The sequence below is a fragment of the Balaenoptera physalus genome (genome assembly GCF_965194825.1).
Source record: "Balaenoptera physalus genome assembly, chromosome: 13".
Classification (NCBI taxonomy): domain Eukaryota; kingdom Metazoa; phylum Chordata; class Mammalia; order Artiodactyla; family Balaenopteridae; genus Balaenoptera; species Balaenoptera physalus.
In genome coordinates, this window is record NC_138892.1 from 81320111 (window position 1) to 81342320 (window position 22210).

The 22210-nt window shown below is 35.5% G+C and overlaps 1 protein-coding gene across 6 annotated transcripts in view; it reads right to left on the reverse strand.

Annotated features, from left to right (window-relative positions):
- Positions 1-7479: 7479 nt before the first annotated feature.
- The window catches only part of BICD1 (BICD cargo adaptor 1), a gene marked incomplete at its 5' end in the record, with an annotated part of 211622 nt that continues 196891 nt past the window's right edge, over positions 7480-22210 (reverse strand). For 2 of the 6 annotated variants that reach the window (XM_082419717.1, XM_082419713.1), the window contains one exon: positions 7480-13534. In XM_082419717.1, the coding sequence (XP_082275843.1) occupies positions 13529-13534 (6 nt within the window). In that variant the 3' untranslated portion in view covers positions 7480-13528. Of the gene's footprint in view, positions 13535-13562; positions 17195-22210 lie in introns of those variants that run through there. The other 4 variants (XM_082419711.1, XM_082419714.1, XM_082419712.1 and 1 more) reach the window with 4 other exon arrangements.

A 22210-nucleotide genomic window follows, 5' to 3' on the forward strand; every position in this document is an offset into this window, starting at 1 on the left:
GCAAATCTGAAAATATTTACTATCTGGTCCTTTACAGAGAAAGTTTGTTGACTTTTGATGTAGATGGAAATAAGAAACATATAAAAGTTCCATTTGATTTTGAAAAATGATCAAAATATTTTCAAAACTTATAATTTAAGCTCTGCTCTATTTTGCCTCTGTATATGCCATAACAATGTCAATAGAAAGTGACACACACAGGCTATAAGACTAGTGCCAATCTATAATTGTAAACTTATATCTTTCTCCAATGACACCATTGTTTTATTACAAGGCTCACACCTCTATAGGCATTTGCAGTAACCCACATAGCTCTGAATCATTAGAATACGAAATAACCATATTCAAGACATCCTAAAATTTCCCATGAAAGGGATAAAGTATAAACTTGAAATCAGTGATGTTATTTACGTGATACTTCCAATAGAGGGTTTTTTCAAAGTAGACACGAATAGATATATGATAACATTTTAATGAGAATACTGGGCAATCAGAAATATTTTTAAAGCAGGGAATTAACATTTTCATGTGGATGATTTTCAGTTCGTTGTGAGAAAGCAGACTCCTAATTTTTGAGTCTCCAAAGCACAAATCAAAACCTTTGTTCATGGAGTGTATCACTTTCCACCATGTATTATAGTTATATATACTTTGTCTGATTTTCCTTTATACATTGTAAGCTCCTTGATGGCAATTCATCTAATTCATATTTGTATCCTCTGTAGCATCTTGCACAGTGACTTCCACATAGTAAAATACACAGTGAAATTTGCTGAAGAAAAATGCATGAAAGGAAAAATATTCATGACCATTAACAGTATTCCTCCTAAAGGAATGGTCTGTAAGTAGTCAGAAATTTAGATGACAATTTCTGTATAAAGATTTTAATGGCATCATTATTTAAATAGTCTGGAAGTAACTTAAATATCCAATAATAAGAGAGTATTTTCTTTTTAAAAAGTATCATTTATCCATCCCATAGAATATTATGCCAGCCTTAAAAATAATATAGTTGAGGACTTTCCTGGTGGTCCAGTGGTTAAGACTCCATGCTTCCACTGCACGGGGCATGGGTTCGATCCCTGGTCAGGGAACTGAGATCCCAAATGCCGCACAGTGCAGCCAAATAAATAAATAAATAAATAGAATAATAATAATAATAATAATAATGTAGTTGAAAACTTTTGATAACTTAGGGAAAAAATCGCCATAAAAATGTTCAGAGAAAATTGCAGGATTCAGAATTAGGTATTCAGTATGATTTCAAGGAAAGTCACCAAAATGTTAACAGCAGTTTTCACTGAGAGATAAGATTATGGGTGAACTTATTGTCTTCTTTCTACTTTTGCACATCTTCTAAATTTGCTACAATAAGCATGTGTTGCTTTTATTACTAGGAAAAGAGAAATAAACATTTGGGAAATAAATGAGTGGGGTTGGCAGAAACTCATCAATGACTAATCTGAAGGAAAATAATCTGATTTGTTTTTTTTATCCTGAACTGAGCAGGTTTTCCCAAACTTGCTGGCAGTGAGGGAGAGATAAAACTCCCATCCAAGTAAGGAGAAGCTCTGCCAGGGACAAGAATAATGAGCAAGGCTGGGCTGTGAACAGGATCTTGAACTTAAAAAGCTGACACTGCCTCCACAGCCTCACTGGTGTGATCATCACTTACCCAGCCAATTATCACCCAGTGTCGTTGCTGATTAGAGAATATTTAAGAACACAATCAGTTCTTGAATAATTTGTTCAGTATCTTAGACGCCATTTTTCTACCTGAAAATAGATGCAGTCGTAGGCTCTCTGTGCTTGTTTTCAAACTTTATCAGATGTATTCTGGTACATATTATAAGAAGTATATTATGTTGCAGTCATATGTCCTAAATAATAGGACTGCTCTAGAAGCATCAGTATTGTTCAGTGTAGGGTTGCAAATGACAGGAGAATGCCATTATTTCAGCACATGTTCTAGTTTTTAATGTTTGGTAGCTGTTATAATTTTGCTCAGTTGCAATCTTAAAGAAATCTTTGAGGTTCTATTGATGCATGTAGTATGCAGTCAATAAATGTTCATCTACTAACTGCCATAAGAACTTTTAGTAGTAACTAAATTGTTTATAAGAGAAAACTGCAGTTTTAATGTTTATACACAAAGTTATTATCAAGAGAACATAAGAGAAGAACTTACATCATTGGAGCTCATTTAGTTTTTAATTTCAACAATAGAAGAAACAAGAAGTTACTCCATTTCACTGATCTGATCTCACCTTCAAAGTTCTAATGAAGTACATTGAACAAGAAAATATCTTTTAAATGTAAGGTACTTATCTTTTAAAATATAAAATATATAGAAATTATATAGTAATGTGCATGACATATTCAAATGTGGACTTTGGAATATTCAACATCCAATAAGAATGTGTTTCTAAGGAGTATTTCAGAAAAATCTTGTTTTTGCCATCAATCATTAGATGTGGAAATCAAATGATATTACAAATAATGGTAGGCTGCCATCATCCAGTCCAAAGAACAGCTACTTTCCAGATAAAGCACACTTTTAAAAGACAACTTTCGGGCTTCCCTGGTGGCGCGGTGGTTAAGAATCTGCCTGCCAATGCAGGGGACATGAGATCGAGCCCCGGTCCGGGAAGATCCCACATGCTGCAGAGCAACTAAGCCCGTGCACCACAACTACAGAGCCTGCGCTCTAGAACCGGTGAGCCACAACTACTGAGCCCATGTGCCACAACTACTGAGCCTGCACTCTAGAGCCTGTGCTCCACAACAAGAGAAGCCATCTCAATGAGAAGCCCGTGCACGGCAACGAAGAGTAGCCCCCGCTCTCCACAACTAGAGAAAGCCCGCACACAGCAACGAAGACCCAGTGCAGCCAAAAATAAATAAATAAAATAAAAATAAATTTAAAAAGAAATAAATAAAAAAATAAAAGATAACCTTTGACTGGTTTGATGTATGTAATTAAAATCACATAATCATAATTATACCCGAATTCAAGTCAGCTTTATTTTTGCATCTGCTAGAAAGAAGTGACAGTAAAGGACACTTCACAGGAGATAATAAACACTTTTAATAGGTAATATTTTTATCAGTTGGATTTTATTTTCATCCTTGATATTTGTTAAGTATGCATACTTATCTAGGCATGTAATTTGATGAGATCCTTTCCATATTACATAAATATATTTAGTTACGTGGCCTTTATTTTCTAATAAGGTAACCCAGAATTAGGGCAACTATTCATGACAGAAGGCTGAGTTTTAAATATATATTACTTTCTGTCAGTTCTAATGAAATAGCCAAACTTGAATTCTGGATCTATATAAATCTAAGAAAAATGGTAACACTCAGCAGCAAGCTGATGCAAAGCTTAGCAATGTGATACTATCTCTCTTAACTTTGTATTAGGAAGAAAGTCTGTGAGAATATATTTTAAAAGATGCCCTTGATTTTACAGAAAATTTGGATGAAAGGGTCATTCAAGGAGGAGAGAGTTGGAATTAAGGACCAGAAGAAAGAATAGCTTAATCTCTGATATTGAAAAACAACTTTGAGTTATTTTAAGAATTATTTATAGGATCAATTACAAGTTCATTAGAATTGACAATTATCAATAAGACCGATGAATAAAATTATTTGACTCAAATTTTTATTGGCGAAGCACAAATGAACATGTCCTACAGCTTCAAGAAGGCATAATATCTATTTGTAAAATAAATATTGGAATTTTAAAGCAACATTGTCATGAAATAAAATATATGCATATTGTTGTAATGGTTACTCCAAATTATTAGAACATTTTAAAAGACTAGTTTTTGAAAATCCTATTGCTTAATGTACATCGCTGTTTGATATTTTAGAATAGTAACTTCTAAAAATTTGAACAACCTATGTAATTTAATAATTTTTAAAACTGAAGCAATCATGATGTAAACAGAATGATTTTTATCTTATTTATTCTTCTTTTTAATAAGGCCCAACTTGACCACACCATTTAATATTGTAATCTGTTTCACTTTCTCCCCACTCCAACCCAGCACAATCTCTTTTCCCCGTTCTACTTTTTAATTTTTCCGTAACAGATTCACTAACATACTTTGGTATTTCCATATTTATTATGTTTGCTGGCTTTTGTATGTCTCCCTCATCAATGCTACATAAATGATACAAACTTCAAAAAGGCATGAACCTCCTTTGTTTTGTTCTGCTGTATCTTAAGCTCCTGGAGCAGTATCTGGCACAAGATACGTTCTCAATAAATATTTGCTGAATTAATGCATGTATAAGTGAATGAATGAATTTCATTCATATGGGACTCCAGTAGCCTAGGCACTGTGTTATTGGAAATAATATTAGCTACCAAAGGCTAAACACTGTTTGGAAGATGTCATGTATGTTGATCTTGGCAATAACCTTGCCAGGTAAGCATTTTTATCCTCTTTTTTAAAGTGAGACAGTTGAGACTTGGAGACGTTAAGTACCTTTCCAAAGTCTCAGAGCTGGTAAGTAAGTGCCAGAGCTAAAATCTGTACAAAACTCCATGCTTTTGAAAATACTTCTACTGACATAGCCTGCTTTAGAACAATTATTTCTCTAGAATTTATGCTAATTTTAATTTCTGACTTCATTGTGAGAAGTTTGAGAGCACCTATTTTCTTTATTTTTCATTTTTGTATAGATACTATACTTCCATGGTTGAAATAGGAAAACAATATAAAAACGTACTCACCTACTGAGGAATCTGGCTCCCCACTTGTTCCCTTACACCAACCCTTTGCTCTTTCACAGATAACCGTTTCTATAGGTTTCCACTGTTACTTTATCAAAAACAGGAAAAAATTACATATATTTTATTTTCTCCCTTTCTTACATATAGGGTAGCTTATTTTCAGTTTCTTTCTTTTTTTTTTTTTTAATAAAAGCTCTAACCTTCCACTCTTCCCAGAGGACATGTTTCTTGTTATTTATTTATTTATTTATTTATGGCTGTGTTGGGTCTTCGTTTCTGTGTGAGGGCTTTCTCTAGTTGCGGCAAGTGGGGGCCACTCTTCATCGCGGTGCGCGGGCCTCTCGCTATCGTGGCCTCTCCCGTTGCGGAGCACAGGCTCCGGACACGCAGGCTCAGCAATTGTGGCTCACGGGCTTAGTCGCTCCGTGGCATGTGGGATCATTCCCAGACCAGGGCCCGAACCCGTGTCCCCTGCATTGGCAGGCAGATTCTCAACCACTGCGCCACCAGGGAAGCCCTATTTTCATTTTCAATAGGCTTCATGAGGTAAATAATTTTTCCCCTTTGATTTATTTAGAAGAAAAGTTGATATGAATCACTTATTAATCTTGGGCTAATAGATCTTTTAAATGAGGTGACTATTCCTGTGACATTTGACTGACATTATTAATAATTTATAACTTCAAAGGAAGTCAAATTATGAAGGTATCAGTAGGGTTCTTAAATTAGTTTTACTTTAATATACATTAATTAAAATGTCTACTGCTGACATTTTGAAGATTTCTTTTAATGATTTTTATAATCTCTGTACAACTTGGTACGTATGTGAGAGTTCAGAAGTTTTGAGTTGAAAAGTATGACTGTGTTGGAATATGGGAGTATTGCAAGATTGATTTATAACTCTTTGAGGTAATAGCATTAATCTTTTTTCCCAGAACAAAAGCACATTATTTTTTCTTCCAAGCACAGAAACTGGAAAACCCATTCTGTTAAAAATAAAGCCCAGGTTCTGGATAGCTACATTGTATTGCAGTTCTGAATCATTATTTCAGCATATTCTGGGAAAAGGCTGGCTTCATGGACATGTGGACTTCTGCAGTCACACAGGGCCCTGAGCCTAGAACACCCTGTTAGTTTAATGTCTGCTGTCACTGTCTTGAAATTCTTAATAATTTTTGAACATGGAGATCTGCATTTTAATTTTGCACTGGGTCTCACAAATTATGTAGACCGTTATAACATTTCTTTACTATTTAACAGGATGTCACTATAGTTATGATTTGTTTATATTGTTTTTTACATTTAAATTACATTATAAATTTTGTTTACTTTTGACACCGGCAATATTTTTTTACAGTGAGATTTATCTTCCTTGACAGTTATGTTGTAGATGAATTATCCTGAGTTTCTTCTTAAGGTATTTAAGTGATAGTTGATTCATAAAATGTTTAAGAAGGGACTCAGTCAGATTATTTCACTGTACACATTAAGGCTCCTCCTTCAAATACAACATTAGAGATATAGTTTTTAGATTGACAAGGAAAGAATGGTAGGAATAGCCATTCACTTCATTTAAAGACCATTTCCCCCAGTGAGTTGGCATTTAGTGCCTGCTCATATTATAGTAGGTGACATTAGGTTCCATAAACTCAATTCCACATGTGTTATGAGAAAAGTTAGATGGCAAGGAGCCAAGGAATTGCACTGAGTTCCTACAATGTGCTAGTCAATGTGTGTATAACCAAAACCTAAGAAAACGTCTTCCATGAGATCCCATCAATTCTGGCCTCTTATCCTCAGTGGGGTTGCAGGAAACCTCCACATTGCTCTTTGTATAGTGCTATCCCAGTTGCCTACAAAATGTAGGATGAGACGAGAGACCTTGATGCTCCTCGAGGCTGATCCAGTTGTTTTAGCTTTTGAATATAGCAGGCTATCAGCTTTATTCTATATGAGAAGATCAAGGATCAAATACACTTATAATATCAAAGAAAAACAATAGCTTTCAGAGACAAAAAAAGATTTTTAGGGAAGTTTACACTATTATTTCTAGTGTTGTATTTATTCAACAGGTAAGCAGGCAAATTTAGCTGGGACCGTTGCAGTGCCCATGGTGGGTTAATTCGATTCATTAAAACGAGGATTGCATTAGAGGTTTCAACTCCTTGGAACCTCACGTTAAGTCCATATTCTGACTCTCCCTGCCTCCAGAAATAAAGCCAGGTCAAAGCAGGTGGCTCCCAAAGCAGCCCATTTGCCACAGCACATATCTGAAGGGGGTGGCTAGCCAATTAACTTTCCTCAGGTTTGAGACTCTGATGTTTCTTCATATGAAAGAGGATAAAGTATTGTCTCCCAAAATAAAGCATACAAGCTTCATTCTTCTTTCATTAAAATACTGTTTCCTTTTTTTAAGAACAGGCATTTCCTTCATGTTGGTACATTTCTAATCTAATTCAGCTAAGCGTATCCTCCTGCCAAAACAACCTTTTAGAAAAGATTACAAGTAGGTGATGACAAATGGAGAAAATGGGCAAAGTTGACACACACTTCTTAATAAGATTGTGTAGAAATGCAAAGCGAAGCATTCAGTTTTTAGTTTGAATAAGCGTTCACTTCGAGTAAATATATAAATCATAGAAATTCATAACTTTTTCCCTTTTTTGTAAGTACAAATCAACATAAAATACAGACACACTGCTCAAACTGATAAAATAGTACCATAGATGAAATGAATGAAAGATAACCAGTTTATTTACTGGAAAGAGTTATGCATTACACCATATGCAGTTGGTAACATAAACCAAGATAAAAGAATTGATGTATTGGCCTCAGTTATTTTCTTAGCACTGTAGTGCCTTTTCCAACCTTTGAGTGCATGATCAAATACAAATACAAGCACATATTGTATGGATTCTCCCATGAGACATTCACTTAGGATTGTCAACAAAAAAGTTTAAAAGGACAAGCAAAAATAAATTCATAAAATAATTTTTTGGATTTAAAATAAAGGCATTTGTCTTCAAGAACAAGTTTCCTATGAAATTTGGATTTAAAAAAATAATTAGCAACAAAGAGTTTCTTAGGTCAGTCTTTTAGTCAAGTTTTCATATGGTATTATCATTAGGTGGAAACACTTCACATCATTTAACACTAAAAGGCATAATAACAAAATTGCAATTAAATGTAGGAATAGCAGGATCATTACAACAATAATCATACAGTGTACAAATCAGGGTTGGCCACACATTACACAAGTGTTAATACTGGAAAGAAATACAATGCTAGAATTATGTATGGGTTCATCACATATGCATAATCATGCAAATAAAAACACTGAGTAGATTACAAAAATGTCATAAAATATTTTCAAAGAACTGTTTAATTGACTAACAGTCAAACCATTGAGCTAGAAACTTTGTGACAATAAAGTTAAAATCATTTACTTCCTCTAAGATTTGGTGCACAATCATATCTTTGAACTCAAACAACAAAATGATTCATTCTGTATCTCCATTATCACTGAATAATGATTTGTCAACAAAATGATGCCATTTCTCTTTATAGTTCTCTGATCTTTGTTTTAAAATGACTTTTTAAAAAGAAAAACAGTCACACTAGAAAGCATCAGATTTACTTCTCAGTGTTTTCATTAGAGAACCATAACAGAATAATTTTGAAAGAAAAAGAAGTTAAAATAAAAACGTGTTCTCAACCAATGTTCTATAGCAATTAAACTCCAATCACAGAAATAATCTGGCTCAGCAGTTTATCCAGGCTTCAGTTTAAGTAGGGCAAATTTCAAATAACTCCAGAGGAAAGGGATGGAAATACACCAGGGATTAGAGCCATGCATTTCAATACGGAAAGGAGACCAGATATAGGAAAGAATCTCCTTACATTCCTAATGGAGAGATCACAAGAGAAATAAGACTTCTATAGTGTTCATATTATGAATATGGGAAAGCTTACATGATGTGAAATATCTCATGCAAACATTTTACACGGCATACTTTTATGCACTCACACCCTTACACTAAAGGCAGTTAATTGCTGCTCTTCTTCATAAGTAGAATATTATTTCTGGAAAATCCTTGATTAGGGAACATATCTTAATACTAAATATCTTTTTAAGTTATTCTTTGAGTAAGAAGGACAAAAGAGATGTCTAGATGAAATCTTTCAGATGTAAACATAATAGGATCAGGATACAAATGCAATGTATCAAGGACTGTGGCAGTTAACTTGTCATTTAAATAAAGATAAATTAAATTACAAATACAACTCATCTGGGGGCATTATTACAAACAATGGAAAAGGTCACTCGGGAGCTAGATTGGTCTTGTACATCCACAGAAAGTGATTTTAAAATAAAAATTGCTTGTCAATATCAGTACTGATCATGTTATCTATCACATCTTCAATTTAACAGCTTTTTGAAGAATTATATTCTATTTAATGAAAACATATTCTTGTAAATTTTTTGAAATCTTAAATATAAGGGCTATTTAACACCACTCTGGTTTATAAACAAACAAAAAACATACAGGGTAAATTTTTTAAATTATGAACTTTATCCTAAGACTTCCTTTTGAATCTAGTCCTACTTTATATCTACAATATTAACACATTTGTGGCATCATGGGTTGAACCAGCACAGTTCCTTGGTGGAAATCCATCACTTTCCCATGATGTGTCTTTCTGAGATACAGATTATGTCTTTTGGCTGATTGATTATAACAGTTACACATTAAATTTGCCATTCTTAACTCAGTAGAAAATATATTTCATTTCTTCCTTTTCATATTTTGTAATTTCCAATTGATAATTGTAAAGATTTTATTTAAAACAGAATATCAGGAAATGTCCACATTCATAGTTAATTAATTTGACTGGTGTTTCATGCTTGTTTGAAACAGAAAGACTATCTGTACAGGAAAATTTTTCAAAGCATGGAAAAAGCAAATATTGTAGATTGAAGATCCTTTTAAGAAAAGATAAAATTTGAGAGGCATTTGCCCCCCTGAGGGATTGCATACCTATTTCTGAAATATTCCTGAGGACGTTTGTTTTTTTAGACTCTAACAATTGAGGCTTTTTATGGTAAAATTACTACATTCTGGACAACTTTAAAGATACTATGAAATATAGCTGGAAGGAAAAATAATACTGACAACCCTGTTTTGTTTTTTACCAAATATCTTGGAAAAATTAAGATTGCTATCCTATTTTCAAGGGATAAAATATTTTATGACTAACCAGTATAACTTTAATGTATTTTTAAATTTTAAATAAAAGAACCATAGAATTATGGAATCCCAGAATTATAATACATTATCATAAGATTTCTTGCCACATAACTTAATCCTTACTAGAAAACCAGTAATATTTAATTCTTAAAAAACAAATCTTCCTTATGATTATCAATTTTGATGATTAATTTCCCACTGTTAAAAATCTCCTTCCAAGAGTTAATATAAATCCTTCAGACTGAAGACTTTGTTTTTTTCATTCTAGTCTTAGTAACGGTAGCCATAGCTGGTACCTATCCTTTGTTAACTTTTCTTGATGATCACTATTGTACCTCTTCTTCCCTAGGCTAAAGTATAATCTTTATAAATAGATCTTTTCTTAATTATTTAATAACTTTCTATTTTCACCAAGTTCTCCAAACTCCTCTTATTGAAACAGAATTGGATATGAAAAAGGGATATGATGAATCATGAGTTTATTGGAAAGATTAATTCTGGGTCCTGTATGCCCCTGTGCACCCAGACCAAAGGCAATTTATTGCTCCTTTTTATTTTAAATATTTTATTTTTTTAACTAAGAAAAATCCTCAGTAGTAAAGCATTTCTGCATCCTATTCTTTTCAGTATGGTAATTGTGCTTACTTTTTAAAGTCTTGCTAGTTATCTTTAATCTTTGCCCACTGTGTTTGCAATAATTAGCCAGTATTGTCATTATACTTCTATAGTTGGTTTTTCTTCCCCAAGGCTGTCTTCAACTAGTCTTATTGAGGTTTATTCTTTTTTATTTTCACTATTTCTTCAGTTTTCCAGTTTCCTTTTAAATCCTGATGTTTCTTTACAGGTACTGATTTTTATCAATGCTACACCTATTTGTCCATTTTAAATGCCTATAAATAAATATAGATATGGCTCAGTTTAAACTATACTAAGTGAAGCCACAGTATAAATACATGGAACTCTCTCTTACTGCTTAGGGACTACAATCTAGTTTTGTGCTGAAAATTAGAAATTTATTTCCAAGTTTCTATATCTTTTTGGCAAAGTTTGCTAAAATTAACATTTTTATAGAATTACTATTTCAAAACAAGCATTTCCCACTCTGTTAATATAATGAACTGAAATAAAACTAATACATAATAGACTTAATGATAAACTTTTTATTGGAAGAAATAAGTGTTTTGTCTATGACCCAGCTTTTCAGCTGGTCACAAATACAGCGCAAGAGAGCACAAATGCCCTATAGTTACACACAGACAATACTCACTGCTGAATTCCCTGCACCACCAATGAAACTGATGAGGCAATATAGGAAAATGTTCTGAGGTACTTTTTAAAAAGGCATATTTTCCCTCAGGCACAGTTTTTATTAAAAGTCAACTTAGCAGCTATGTCAGTTCTCAGGTCCAAACACATGATGCTTGAAAAAGAAAAAGCAGGGATGGGGGTGGGGGAGCTTCCTTTAACTGAACTCTAATAAAATCCACACAGTCTCACTAAGACTGGTACCAGGCAGATACAACACCGATAAAATAAAGAAAATGTTTAGGAATAGCAAGGCAATGCAAGTGGAAAGAGCAGAAGGTTAGGTTGCCATGATCAGGGCTTTATGAAGATTTGTTTTGTTTCTTTTTCCGTATTTTAACCTGAATCCCTATTTTGGTGAAGATTTCCAACTACTGCAAGTTGCATAATAAATGACACTGTTGAAAATAGCACTCATATGAGGAATTCAAAATCCCTTGGTTGTTTTGGTAACAGTGACCACTACTTAATAGGTGTACGACTGATGAGAGCTCCTGCTCTGTGCTTTATGACTTACCCACTGGCTACCACCTTTGATGGGCCACTTCCACTAAGTAAGCTGAGTGGCTCCTACTGGATCGCCATTGTTAGAGCCCTGCATTGTTAACTACCTTTTGAGTTAACAGTGAGGATTGTTTTTGTTTTAAAGAGAAGTTACAGATATCATTACACGAAAAGGTCAAACCGGTATGGTTTTAAACAAGTTAAGGCTACCTGACTAGACAAGGAATGAGGGATAGGAGCAGGTGTGTGGGCAGCACTTGATATAAGGAGCCCAAGAGTGTTAGACCTTTCAGCTCAATTAGCTGTTTTCCTTGTTTGTCAGATTATGTGCAAAATAAATTTTGCTGTGAAAATCCACTGCCTTAAATTAAGTCATAAAAGTTACTCAGCAGAATCTGTAAATTAACTAGGAACATGTATTATCTCAATATAACATAATGATTGTAGGCACCTGAGTGTTTGTCAAAAGTAGACAGTGAGCTAAGGTTTATTACCTGTTGTTTTTTTTGGCAAGGAAGATGCATTATGAAAAAAACCTAACAACAACAAAACATACAATTTTAATCAAAATTTGAACACTTTCTGGGTAAATTAATTAACCAAAGGCTAACTTACATCTACATATGCATATATTTTCCCATTTATACTTGATATCTTGTAACAAGAAATACTCATAGTAGACCCTGAATTGGGGAGAAGTAAAAAAATTCTGGTCATTAAATAAACACACCATTTTTTTCCCTTCACGTTATTTAGCCTTCTTTAACATTATCACACACACATATACACACACAAAGGAGCAGCACCAGTGCATCTACTTGTCTGCAATTTAAAAAAACTTAAAGATGCCATCAAAAGTTGAATAAGTCAATGAATCATAACATAGTGTCTTTTTAAGATTTACTTAACAATGTCCAGTGAAGAATTCTAGTTAAAAAAAAAAACAAAACAAAAAAACCAGCAGACAATGAGCTACCGATTAGAAAGTAAGTGCATAAACAATATCAGTGTAGCAGCAAAATACAGTTATTGTTAACATTCCGATGCACCTCATTTATCATTTTGTGCAAGAAAAATGACCACAGTCTGGCCAATTCCAGATTTCAGACTAAATTAAAATCATACTTAATTGAGTAAATTATGTGTATTTTAAAATAAATGAAGTTCACCTCTCATAGAAATGATTTTTATAGACGTAAATCATGTGGCAAGTAAAGTACAAAGTAAATATCAATGACCAAAAAATTAGAATCAACTTCTATAGCTGAATTTGAAGTGTAAGGAAAGATGATTTTACAATATATGTATTTTACATTGTCTGAGGTCTCTCTTAAGCTATCGAGGTAAAGCCAGCCATCTGAGATACATATTTCCTGTTTTGTTTATTTTGATTTAACTGAACTGTAGCCATTTGATTGCAGAAGTTTATCTGTGACTTAGAGAAACCATAAAGTGTTTTATCACACCAGAGTCTGTGCTTTGTGTTATTCTTCCCAACTTCCTCTCATCTTCCAAAATGATGGCCATTAATTCAATCAAACATCTAACCACCGAGAAGAAAACACCCGCTGGATCTTGGGCAGTATCCTGTGTGTGGCTACAAAACGTTCACCCCAGGTATTCGTCCACGGGAGATGAAGACTAGGGGTAAGGAGGCTTGGAGAGACAGTGGAGAGGGGCGCACTGCGAGCTGGAATGTGGCTGCTCATCGGGCAGAGCTATGTCAGGACTGCAAATGAGAAACAAGCATGTCAGCCAGAAATGCATTTACAAGGGGCTAGACACAGTTGTAAGGGTTCAACAGACACATTCTTTTCACAGGACTTTTGCACAGAAAATGGCTTAAATCTAAAGCATGCCAAGACAACTGCAGATTTTCAAAAAAAAATGCCCCCAAAAAGAAAAATGAAATGCACTGGGGAAATAGTATGTGAACGCCTCCCCAGCAATCACTCTTTTCAATTTCTTCACGCAGTCTCATTCCCCTAGGTCTCTGGGTTAGTTGCAAGATTTCTTTAGATCAGTTCTTTTCGAACTTTAATGACTGCATAGCAATCACAGGGAGTGATTCTGATTCAATAGGTCTGGGGTGGGACCTGAGAATCTGCATTTCAAAGAAGTTCCTGGGGACACGGACATGCTGGACCAAGGCTTTAGAGGAGTCTACAGTTCTCTGGTAGATTCAATAGGAGAACTAATTTGCCTGTGGAAGTCTGATCTGCTCTAAGGGTTCCCCCTACCTGCTTTAGCTAGGTAGTGTAAATATGACAGAAGAGCAAGTATATAATGCAGACTTCCAAAATGACCACTTCCGAGAGCCTCCAGTTTAAATGAACACAGAGATGCTCAGGCTCATCAACATCTTGCTGAGAAGTATTGGAGAATAAGGACGTAAAATCATTGAATTTCCTAAAGTAATACTACAAAATAGATTTGGGTTCAGACCTCTTAAAATGTGACTAATAGGGGGAAAATCACACTATGGGGTTTTTTTTTTTAATTGAAAAGGATTGGCATATTTCTAAAACTCTGCTTTTTTCCTTTATACTTTGAAACTCAGTACCATAGAATAATTTCTGCCCGGAGTGTTATGTGAGAAAGCTATTCAAGGTTTATTATTGTTATTTATTAATTTAATCATAATTTAAAAAAACCTAACACTATTATTCAAGTCATTAAAAATGAGCATTAAACAATTTTTATCTTTGGTATATTATGTATATCTCTTGAGTTTTAATACAGAATCATAATTATGCACAATACTGCTCTGCTTGGGGTCACCCTTACTTCCCAAACTCTTTGAACTGCTATAAATTTAGTTTAAATGGAGATATGCTCTTCTGCACTAGTTAGGACAACCAGTGATAAAAATGACTTTTCCTATCTATTTTAAAATGTGGTAGGTAAACATGGGAGAGCTAAAGGTTCAACACAAAGACTAAGAAAATACTGCATGGCAGGATTTTTCCTCCACCCTCCAGAAAGAGTCAGATGGCCCGGGGAATAGAGCAGCAGATAGACTTTCCCACAGACCTAACGGAGTTTCTTTCCATTAAATCTGCATGATTTAGAATGAGTTTCTTTTTAGGGGACTAAACATGTTATTCAGCATAAGTTACGGCAAGTAGCACAGGGTGGTCACATCGTACAAGAGGCGTAAGTGTTTGAAGACCCATGGAGTTCAATACTCTTCTTGATAAAGGAAGGCAAGCATTTCTGTTTGACCAGCTGAAGTGTGTAGTAACGGCTTAAACATGGGTTATAGCTCGGCCCAACACATTGTGTCGTTTCATGATAATTAAAATTTTTTTTATTATTGCAGATTTCTTAAAGTGATAGATTATAAATATTTCATATTATAGTGTTACTATTTTTAATTTGCATAAAATACAATTGCACTGTGTATATTATGTGACAGAAGCATATTTTTGGTTTACAGATTGAGGAATCACTTCTTGAATGTAAATACTGTATTTGATAAGTTCTAGTCAAATAATTTAATCATAATAATCATAATCATTTAATCATAATAAGTTCTAATAATTTAGTCAAACTGGTTCTCAAAAAAAAAAAAAAAGCAAGGTGAAATAAATTAAACTTAAAAAGATTCCTCATTAGCCTTTCCATTTCTTATCTAATTGGAACACTTAATACAGTAGCCTTCTCTACTCTTTGCCCAAGCAAATTAGAGAGGTTATGAGAGACAGCAGATTTCTGTCTTAAGGAATGGTTAGGTACTAAGAACGGTTAGTGGTAGTAACAGCTATTGAGAGCACACTGTGGCCCAGCCCTGTGTCTTGCTGAATCCTCCCAGTAGCCATTCTCTTTCTCACTTTACAAGTAAGGAAACAAAATCTTAGCCAGCGAAAGCAACTTTCCAAGATTACGCAGTTAGTAGGGGTCAGAGGTGCGATTCAAACCCAGTAATGTGACTCAAGAGCTCATTCGCTCCCTGAACTTGTTGGGTGCCTGGCACTGCCCCAGGCCCTGGGTGGGGTGGGGGCACTTTGTGGAGAACAGACTGTAGGTTAAGAGCCCACGTTCTTCTGCATTACACACGTAGAATCCCACTGAAATGGGTTTGAACATTTATAATTATATTCAGTTACTTAATGACTGAAATTACTAATGGCATTTGTATGTTAATGAAGAACTTTCCTGAAGTAAAAACCTGTTGCTGGAAGTGATGGGAACAGCAGGCTGAGACATCAGTTGGAAGACACTGGCTTGGGGCCTATTTAATCACATAACTTCTCCTGCTCACTTGATGTCCCACTTAAATAGCTGGCTGCACAACCACCTCAGAGACCAAGTCATCACTGGGGCTTTGGCTGCTGCTGTGTTGCCAGGGAGCACTTGTGGCTCCCCAGCTCTCAGCTCTAACCCATGACCACATGCAGCCTGCTACTGACATCTACTCCTCAGACATACATGGAAGTATGTCTGGGCCTGCCCTTACTCAACAGAAGCCTTGCCCTGGGAGAAGAGCAACAGTCATATTAAAATAAGGAGAAAACAACAAGCAGGCTATAACAGCCACAACCAGACTATAAAAACTAGACACCATCAGAGGCCAAATAACTGGAGATGAAGGATTTCAAGAAAATGATTAGGTACTGATGGGGTGCTCTGATGATGTGTGGAAGTTCGCCCGTGGAATTTACCATAAAAGTAAGTTCATAATGGATTTGCAAAGCTTTCATTGGAAAAGAAATTGTTTAGCAAACTCTCCAGTTTAGCATCCAGGGAGTATGTAGACCTGCCTTTAAAATTCTTCAGTTAATCTTACATAAAAGGCACTATCACTGCAAATATTCTTTTTTGAATGCCAATTACAAGGTTTTCTCCACCTTTCAATTTCAGTTTCATTGAGGGTACTGAGTGGACAGAAAACAGAAACACTTTCATAAAGTTGTCTTGGAACAGACATCAGATATGCTTTATATCCTTCCTAATTGTTTGCCTGGGAAATATATTCTAAGGACAAAAGACAAGCAATTCCAGGTTTTATATTTTGGACGGTAATGAAACACTGGACTAACCAAGTATTTACCCACACAGGGGAGCTGAATGCCGCCTTAGGCTACTTGCCAGTGGCCAGTAAAATGAACTCTCGCTCTCTTGCATTTTCAGTGGCACGTGTGGACTTCAGGAGTCCAGTGTGTGTCTGTGTAGCCCATATTTGAAATAAAATGTGGCAAGTATAATTGTGTATAGGCAGTCATGATGTGGGAAAGGAGAGCTTGGGGGTCTATGGAACTGATGTGCAACTGGGTGGGAAGAGTGAGGACATCTGAATTTACCTGAGAGTCGGGCAGTCTTGCCCCCCGGCTAGTTGTGAGCGCTGTGGCGGTACGGAGGCAGCAGGCTGCTGACAATCTATAAGAAACTGATAAATTAGACACGTATACGAAGAGACAACAGAGCAACGTGTTAGTAACAGTAACTTAAGCAGCTGCCTGAGAGATTTAGTGAGGAATGTGCATTCACACAGAAACATCTGGATTAAGCTTTTTTTTTTCCCCCCCTGAATGATGCCAATAGAAAAGACAAGGCTTTTTTCTTAATTAAATACAGTATTTAAAAATTAGTGACACAAAATTAGTCCTGAGAGTTCTCAAGTACCTTAGGACATACGTGGCCATTCATATTTGGTATTTGGCTACATCTAAAAATAAAGGATCTATTAACATAATGAAAGATCTTCAAGTTCTGAACCTGAACATGATAGTAATTACTTGCTCAGCAGTTAGATTTGTTATTCCAAAATGGTATGCGTTGTCGGACACACCGGCATATTGTCAATCCCATAGGTACATTGAGAAAAGCATGCAATACAAACTTTTCCATGATCAATAGAGGATATTAGAGAAGGAAATCATCTTTACAGTTTTCTGAAAATAGGTTTTATTTATCAAAAGCAAGAATTGTTAAAAATCTTAGAATGTTTATTTTATATATATTAAATTGTCAGTAACTGGGACTGACAGAGAAAGCTAACCTGAATGGGAAATCTACTTTTATTTTTGTCATTTTAAAGTCATACAATATAGCTCACACTAGGTTGACAAAGCACTAGCTAGTAAAAGTTCAGGCTTTAGCTGATCAATTAGTTATGTTACTCATCTACTCCAAGAAAGACCATGTGCTGGGTGTTCTAAAATAATCAAAGAGCAGTCTGTTTACTGGTATCAGGCTGATGTACTAGGATCACCTGCGAAGTTAGTTAGAAATGCATACATTATATTTCTGCAAAAAAGATTTTGCAAAAAAGTTAAAATTAGAATTAAAAATTCAATTATTCTTAAATAATTGCAGCATTTCCTCTTGCTAACCGCTTAGACTATGTATTTGCTTAGCAAACCTCTTTCCCTATGTTATATAGGTAATATTTAAGCCAAATTATCACAAATTCTGGATTTAAAGTCGAATTAATGAGCCGCTACTGAAATTTACGTTCAAAGGCTTGAATCTAAGCATCACTTGTTCTAAAGCCAACATATTCTCTATTGTAACAAAACCTGCTTGTATAACTCCAGAATACCAAAATTCATGAAAATTGCTCATGTTTTTGTATAAGACATTGCAAACACACTAAAGTTGTCTGTGATGCAAAGTAGAATATAAGATAGGCTTGATTTAAGTTCATTCAAGAGAACATCACTGAAGACAGAGACCCTTTTATAAGGTGGTCTTTGTTGCAGAGTAACTTATTAATTATTGTTTTTTAATAGGAACAAGATCTGATTCGTTGAGTAGCTGGTGTTCAGATTATCATACTCAGTAAAAGTCTTTCAAATGTAAAAAATATTTCCATTTTCTTAGCTTTGGGGAATTCTTTCTATTTTTTCTTTAAGTCTTTGTTTTTCCATTTTGCAGCTTGATTAGCTCAATGATTCCCTTTCGTAGAAACTCAGGAGTCTTAAAGGATGAATTCCTTTATGCTCTTTTCACCTTTTTCAACAGCTGTGCTAAGGGATAATTTAGGAAGTGTTGGACAAATTTAGACAACTATTTTGATGTGGCCACCAGACATGTTTAAGTTAACCAGATGTGTGCTGCCCTCTTCTGTTATATTTGAGTAAATGCAATGAATGCAAATGAATGTGAACACTTGGGAATCTGGCCTGTCTTTCCTATTGCCAGGAAGGTATAAATAAAGCTGTTCTATAGCAAAGTTTTAACCTCTGTGGAATGGCAAGCCCCAGAATTAGAGTAATTAGAGTTTTTAAATGGTCTAAATTCTTTTCCATCTCTCACATTAGATTTTATTTTTCTTTTTGCTAATGCAGTCACAGATTATTGTTCATTTGAAATATGCTTTGTGATGAAATTTAGAAAACAGGTGAGCAGGATCATAATGCACTCTCTTAATGAAGTGTTTAATATGTGGTGGATATTTCTTACATTGTAGTGAATATCAGTTTTTTCCTCTTTAGAAGTTATATCACCTCTGGTTAATTATTATTTTACTTTGCATTTATTATTTATAAGTACTTAGCTAAGTGTTATCCTTAAATAATGAAAACAAATTCCATAGATAAGATGGTGAAAGAGTAAAAAAAAAGAAATTTGAAAAATAGTTAATCGCTCTGACTCAATTGTCTTCTAAATTCCTCTTCTGTGGTCAACAGTCTTCCAGTCATGGACTTGGCTAACCCATGTGTATTTAGCATGTACTTTGTAAAATGAAAGGGGTGGGTTGAGAGATTGAGAAAGTCCCTTCCAGCTATGAGATGCTGTGGGCTTTTCATGATCTTACCTGTTCTTTGTAGGATCTACTCTGGCAGACTCATTCTTGAAGGAACTACGCCTCATCTCATTGCTTTTGAGGGCATAAAAGATGAGAAGTATGTGACTTAAGGAGGAGGCATCTCAGAACACCAGAAGCCACTGCTGTCATCTGGGGCCACCAGAATTTGTTTCAACCATTCAGCAAGCAAGTTACTAAACTCCAATTATGTGTCTAAAACTGTGTTAGGTGGTAGAGATAAAAGGAAAACAGAAGACATGGTCCCTGGTCAATTGAGAAAGACAAGCATATTCAACAAACAAGGTGTCATGGCGATGATGATGGTGATGGTGATGATGATGAGATGTGGTGGTGGGAGCACTGAGCACTCATTCATTGCTTACCATGTGCCAGGCACTGTGCAGGCACTTACTATGCGTGCTCTCCTTTAACCTTGCTTTATTAATCCCAATTTGTGAATGAGGAAAGGGGGACCTAGGTTAAGTAACTTGCCAAAGCTCACTAAGAGGTGGAGCTGGAATTTGAATCCAGGATTGTATGATCCAAGGGCTGAATTAGATTTTAAGACACTTCACTGCAATGCTTCCCATGATAGGGAAATGCAGGGATCTCAGAGCAGAAACAATTCACTAATCTAAGTAGTCAGGAAATGCTTCCTGGAGGTTGTGACATCTAGGTTGTACACCTAGAAAACAAATGAGCAAATAGCAAAAGAACTTCTTAGTAACTATAAACTCTTTATGGCCTCCACTAATAATAATAAAATATTTTATAAAATTAAAGTATTTACTTGAAATGCTCAGAACTGAATTAGATAACACTGTACATTTATATTATAAGGTCATAGGCCTGAGAAATGTCACGGAACTCAAGAGATTGTTAGTGCCTCAAGGGCAGAGGTGAATAAGGGATATTATTGTTTAACACATCTATATGTCCTGGTATACACAGGAACTTATTTGACATTCCTCCCTAAACAAAGGCCTCCAGTAGAAAGGAAGGTAGAAAAGGGGAGAAAGAAGGAAGGAAATTATTTGGTGAATCAACATGATGTAATTTCTCCTAGGAACTTCATATTAGTTTTAAGTCTCAGCAACACTCTGGAGTTGTTATTTGCACTATTCCTATCATGAGGAAAATAAGTATTTTTGATCTATGGGACTATATTAAAATCTCATGTATTCTGAGACTATTTTTTTCTTTGACATTTTTCATGACCTCTCCCACCAAAAACAAATACAGAACTTAGCATCACAGTACAGTCTCCACAAACATTCATTGATTAAGTGAATACATGATCACCAGCTAAGAAGTGGCAGAGCAAAGATTTAAAGTTAAACTTTTCCGACGCTAAGGCCTATTTTCTACTCACTACCCTGTTTGTCTCTCGAATTGACGCCAGCTACCTCTAGAAAATATCAGACACATATTGTCAAAGAAACATAAGAACTTCATCAGACAGTTGACCGTAATTTGAAGGCAACTAGTCACCTCAAAAACACAAAGCAAGATAAAAGGTGCAGGAATGGGGATAATATCCAGTTTCTATAAAGAGGTGGCTGAAATTAATTAATTTCATTGGCAGGAAGAGAAAGTCTTGTCATATGGTTTTCCCTCAGGCGTCTACTATTTTTAAACTTTTCGATGCAATTTAGAAAACTAACCCATTTTCTAAAAGTCAGTGCCTTAGTGACTCCATGGGCCCCCGGGTGACTGATTGGGATGGGAGGGAGAGCCTCATGAGGGGGGAGCCGGGAACACGTCTATGTTTTTGGCTCCACACATGGCTCAGATGGCAGTGGAGGGAATTGATGAGGACAGTGTGCTGTTGCAGGGGTGGCTTCCTTGGTGCCCAGATGTTCCGAGGGGGGCAGAGCAGCAGCTCTTTGTGGCCAACAGTCTTCTACAGAATGACCTGCGCCCCAGCCCCTGGTTTTCCTGACTTGAGAACTCATGCATCCTAACCATTTCATGATGTCTTATTTTCCATACCACATTTCCTTCCTTCATGACCATAAACTCCATCAAGTGCTTCACATTTTCCCATGAAAACGATTTCTGTCCCCCCGAGTTTTCCTCAGGCCAAATAATCCAAGTTCTTCCTCACAGGACATGATTTCAACCTCCCACACCCTCATCTTTGCTCTCTGACCATGCTCCAGTTTGTGTACAACCTTCTAAAAATGAGGTGCTCAGAGAGGAGACCATGAGTGATAAGATGTGACAGCTGGACAGGGGTGGCAGAGTCCTGCTCATCTGAGACATCCTGATTCTATTAAAAGAGCAGAAGCCTGCGTGGCATTTTCAGGCAGCCACATCACACTGCTATCTCATATGGGCTTACTTTGTTTAAAGACGGTGCTGTCAAGTCATGTTTCCTCCATCCTATACTTACGGTGTCTGGAATTTCAATGCAATATTTTATATACTTTTAACGTTATGTTAATCTCTAATATGTTTCACCTCTTCCTACCTGATGCATCTTTTAGATTCTATTCTGTCATCTACCATATTAACTTCCTCTTCCTTTTATTTTCTCTCTCAAGTCAGAAAATGTGATGATCATGACCTTGATTCTTCTCAACTCTAAGCAGGCCAAGGGTTGAAATAAATAAATATGTTTTAATGTAAGGAAACCCACTGGAAAAGGAA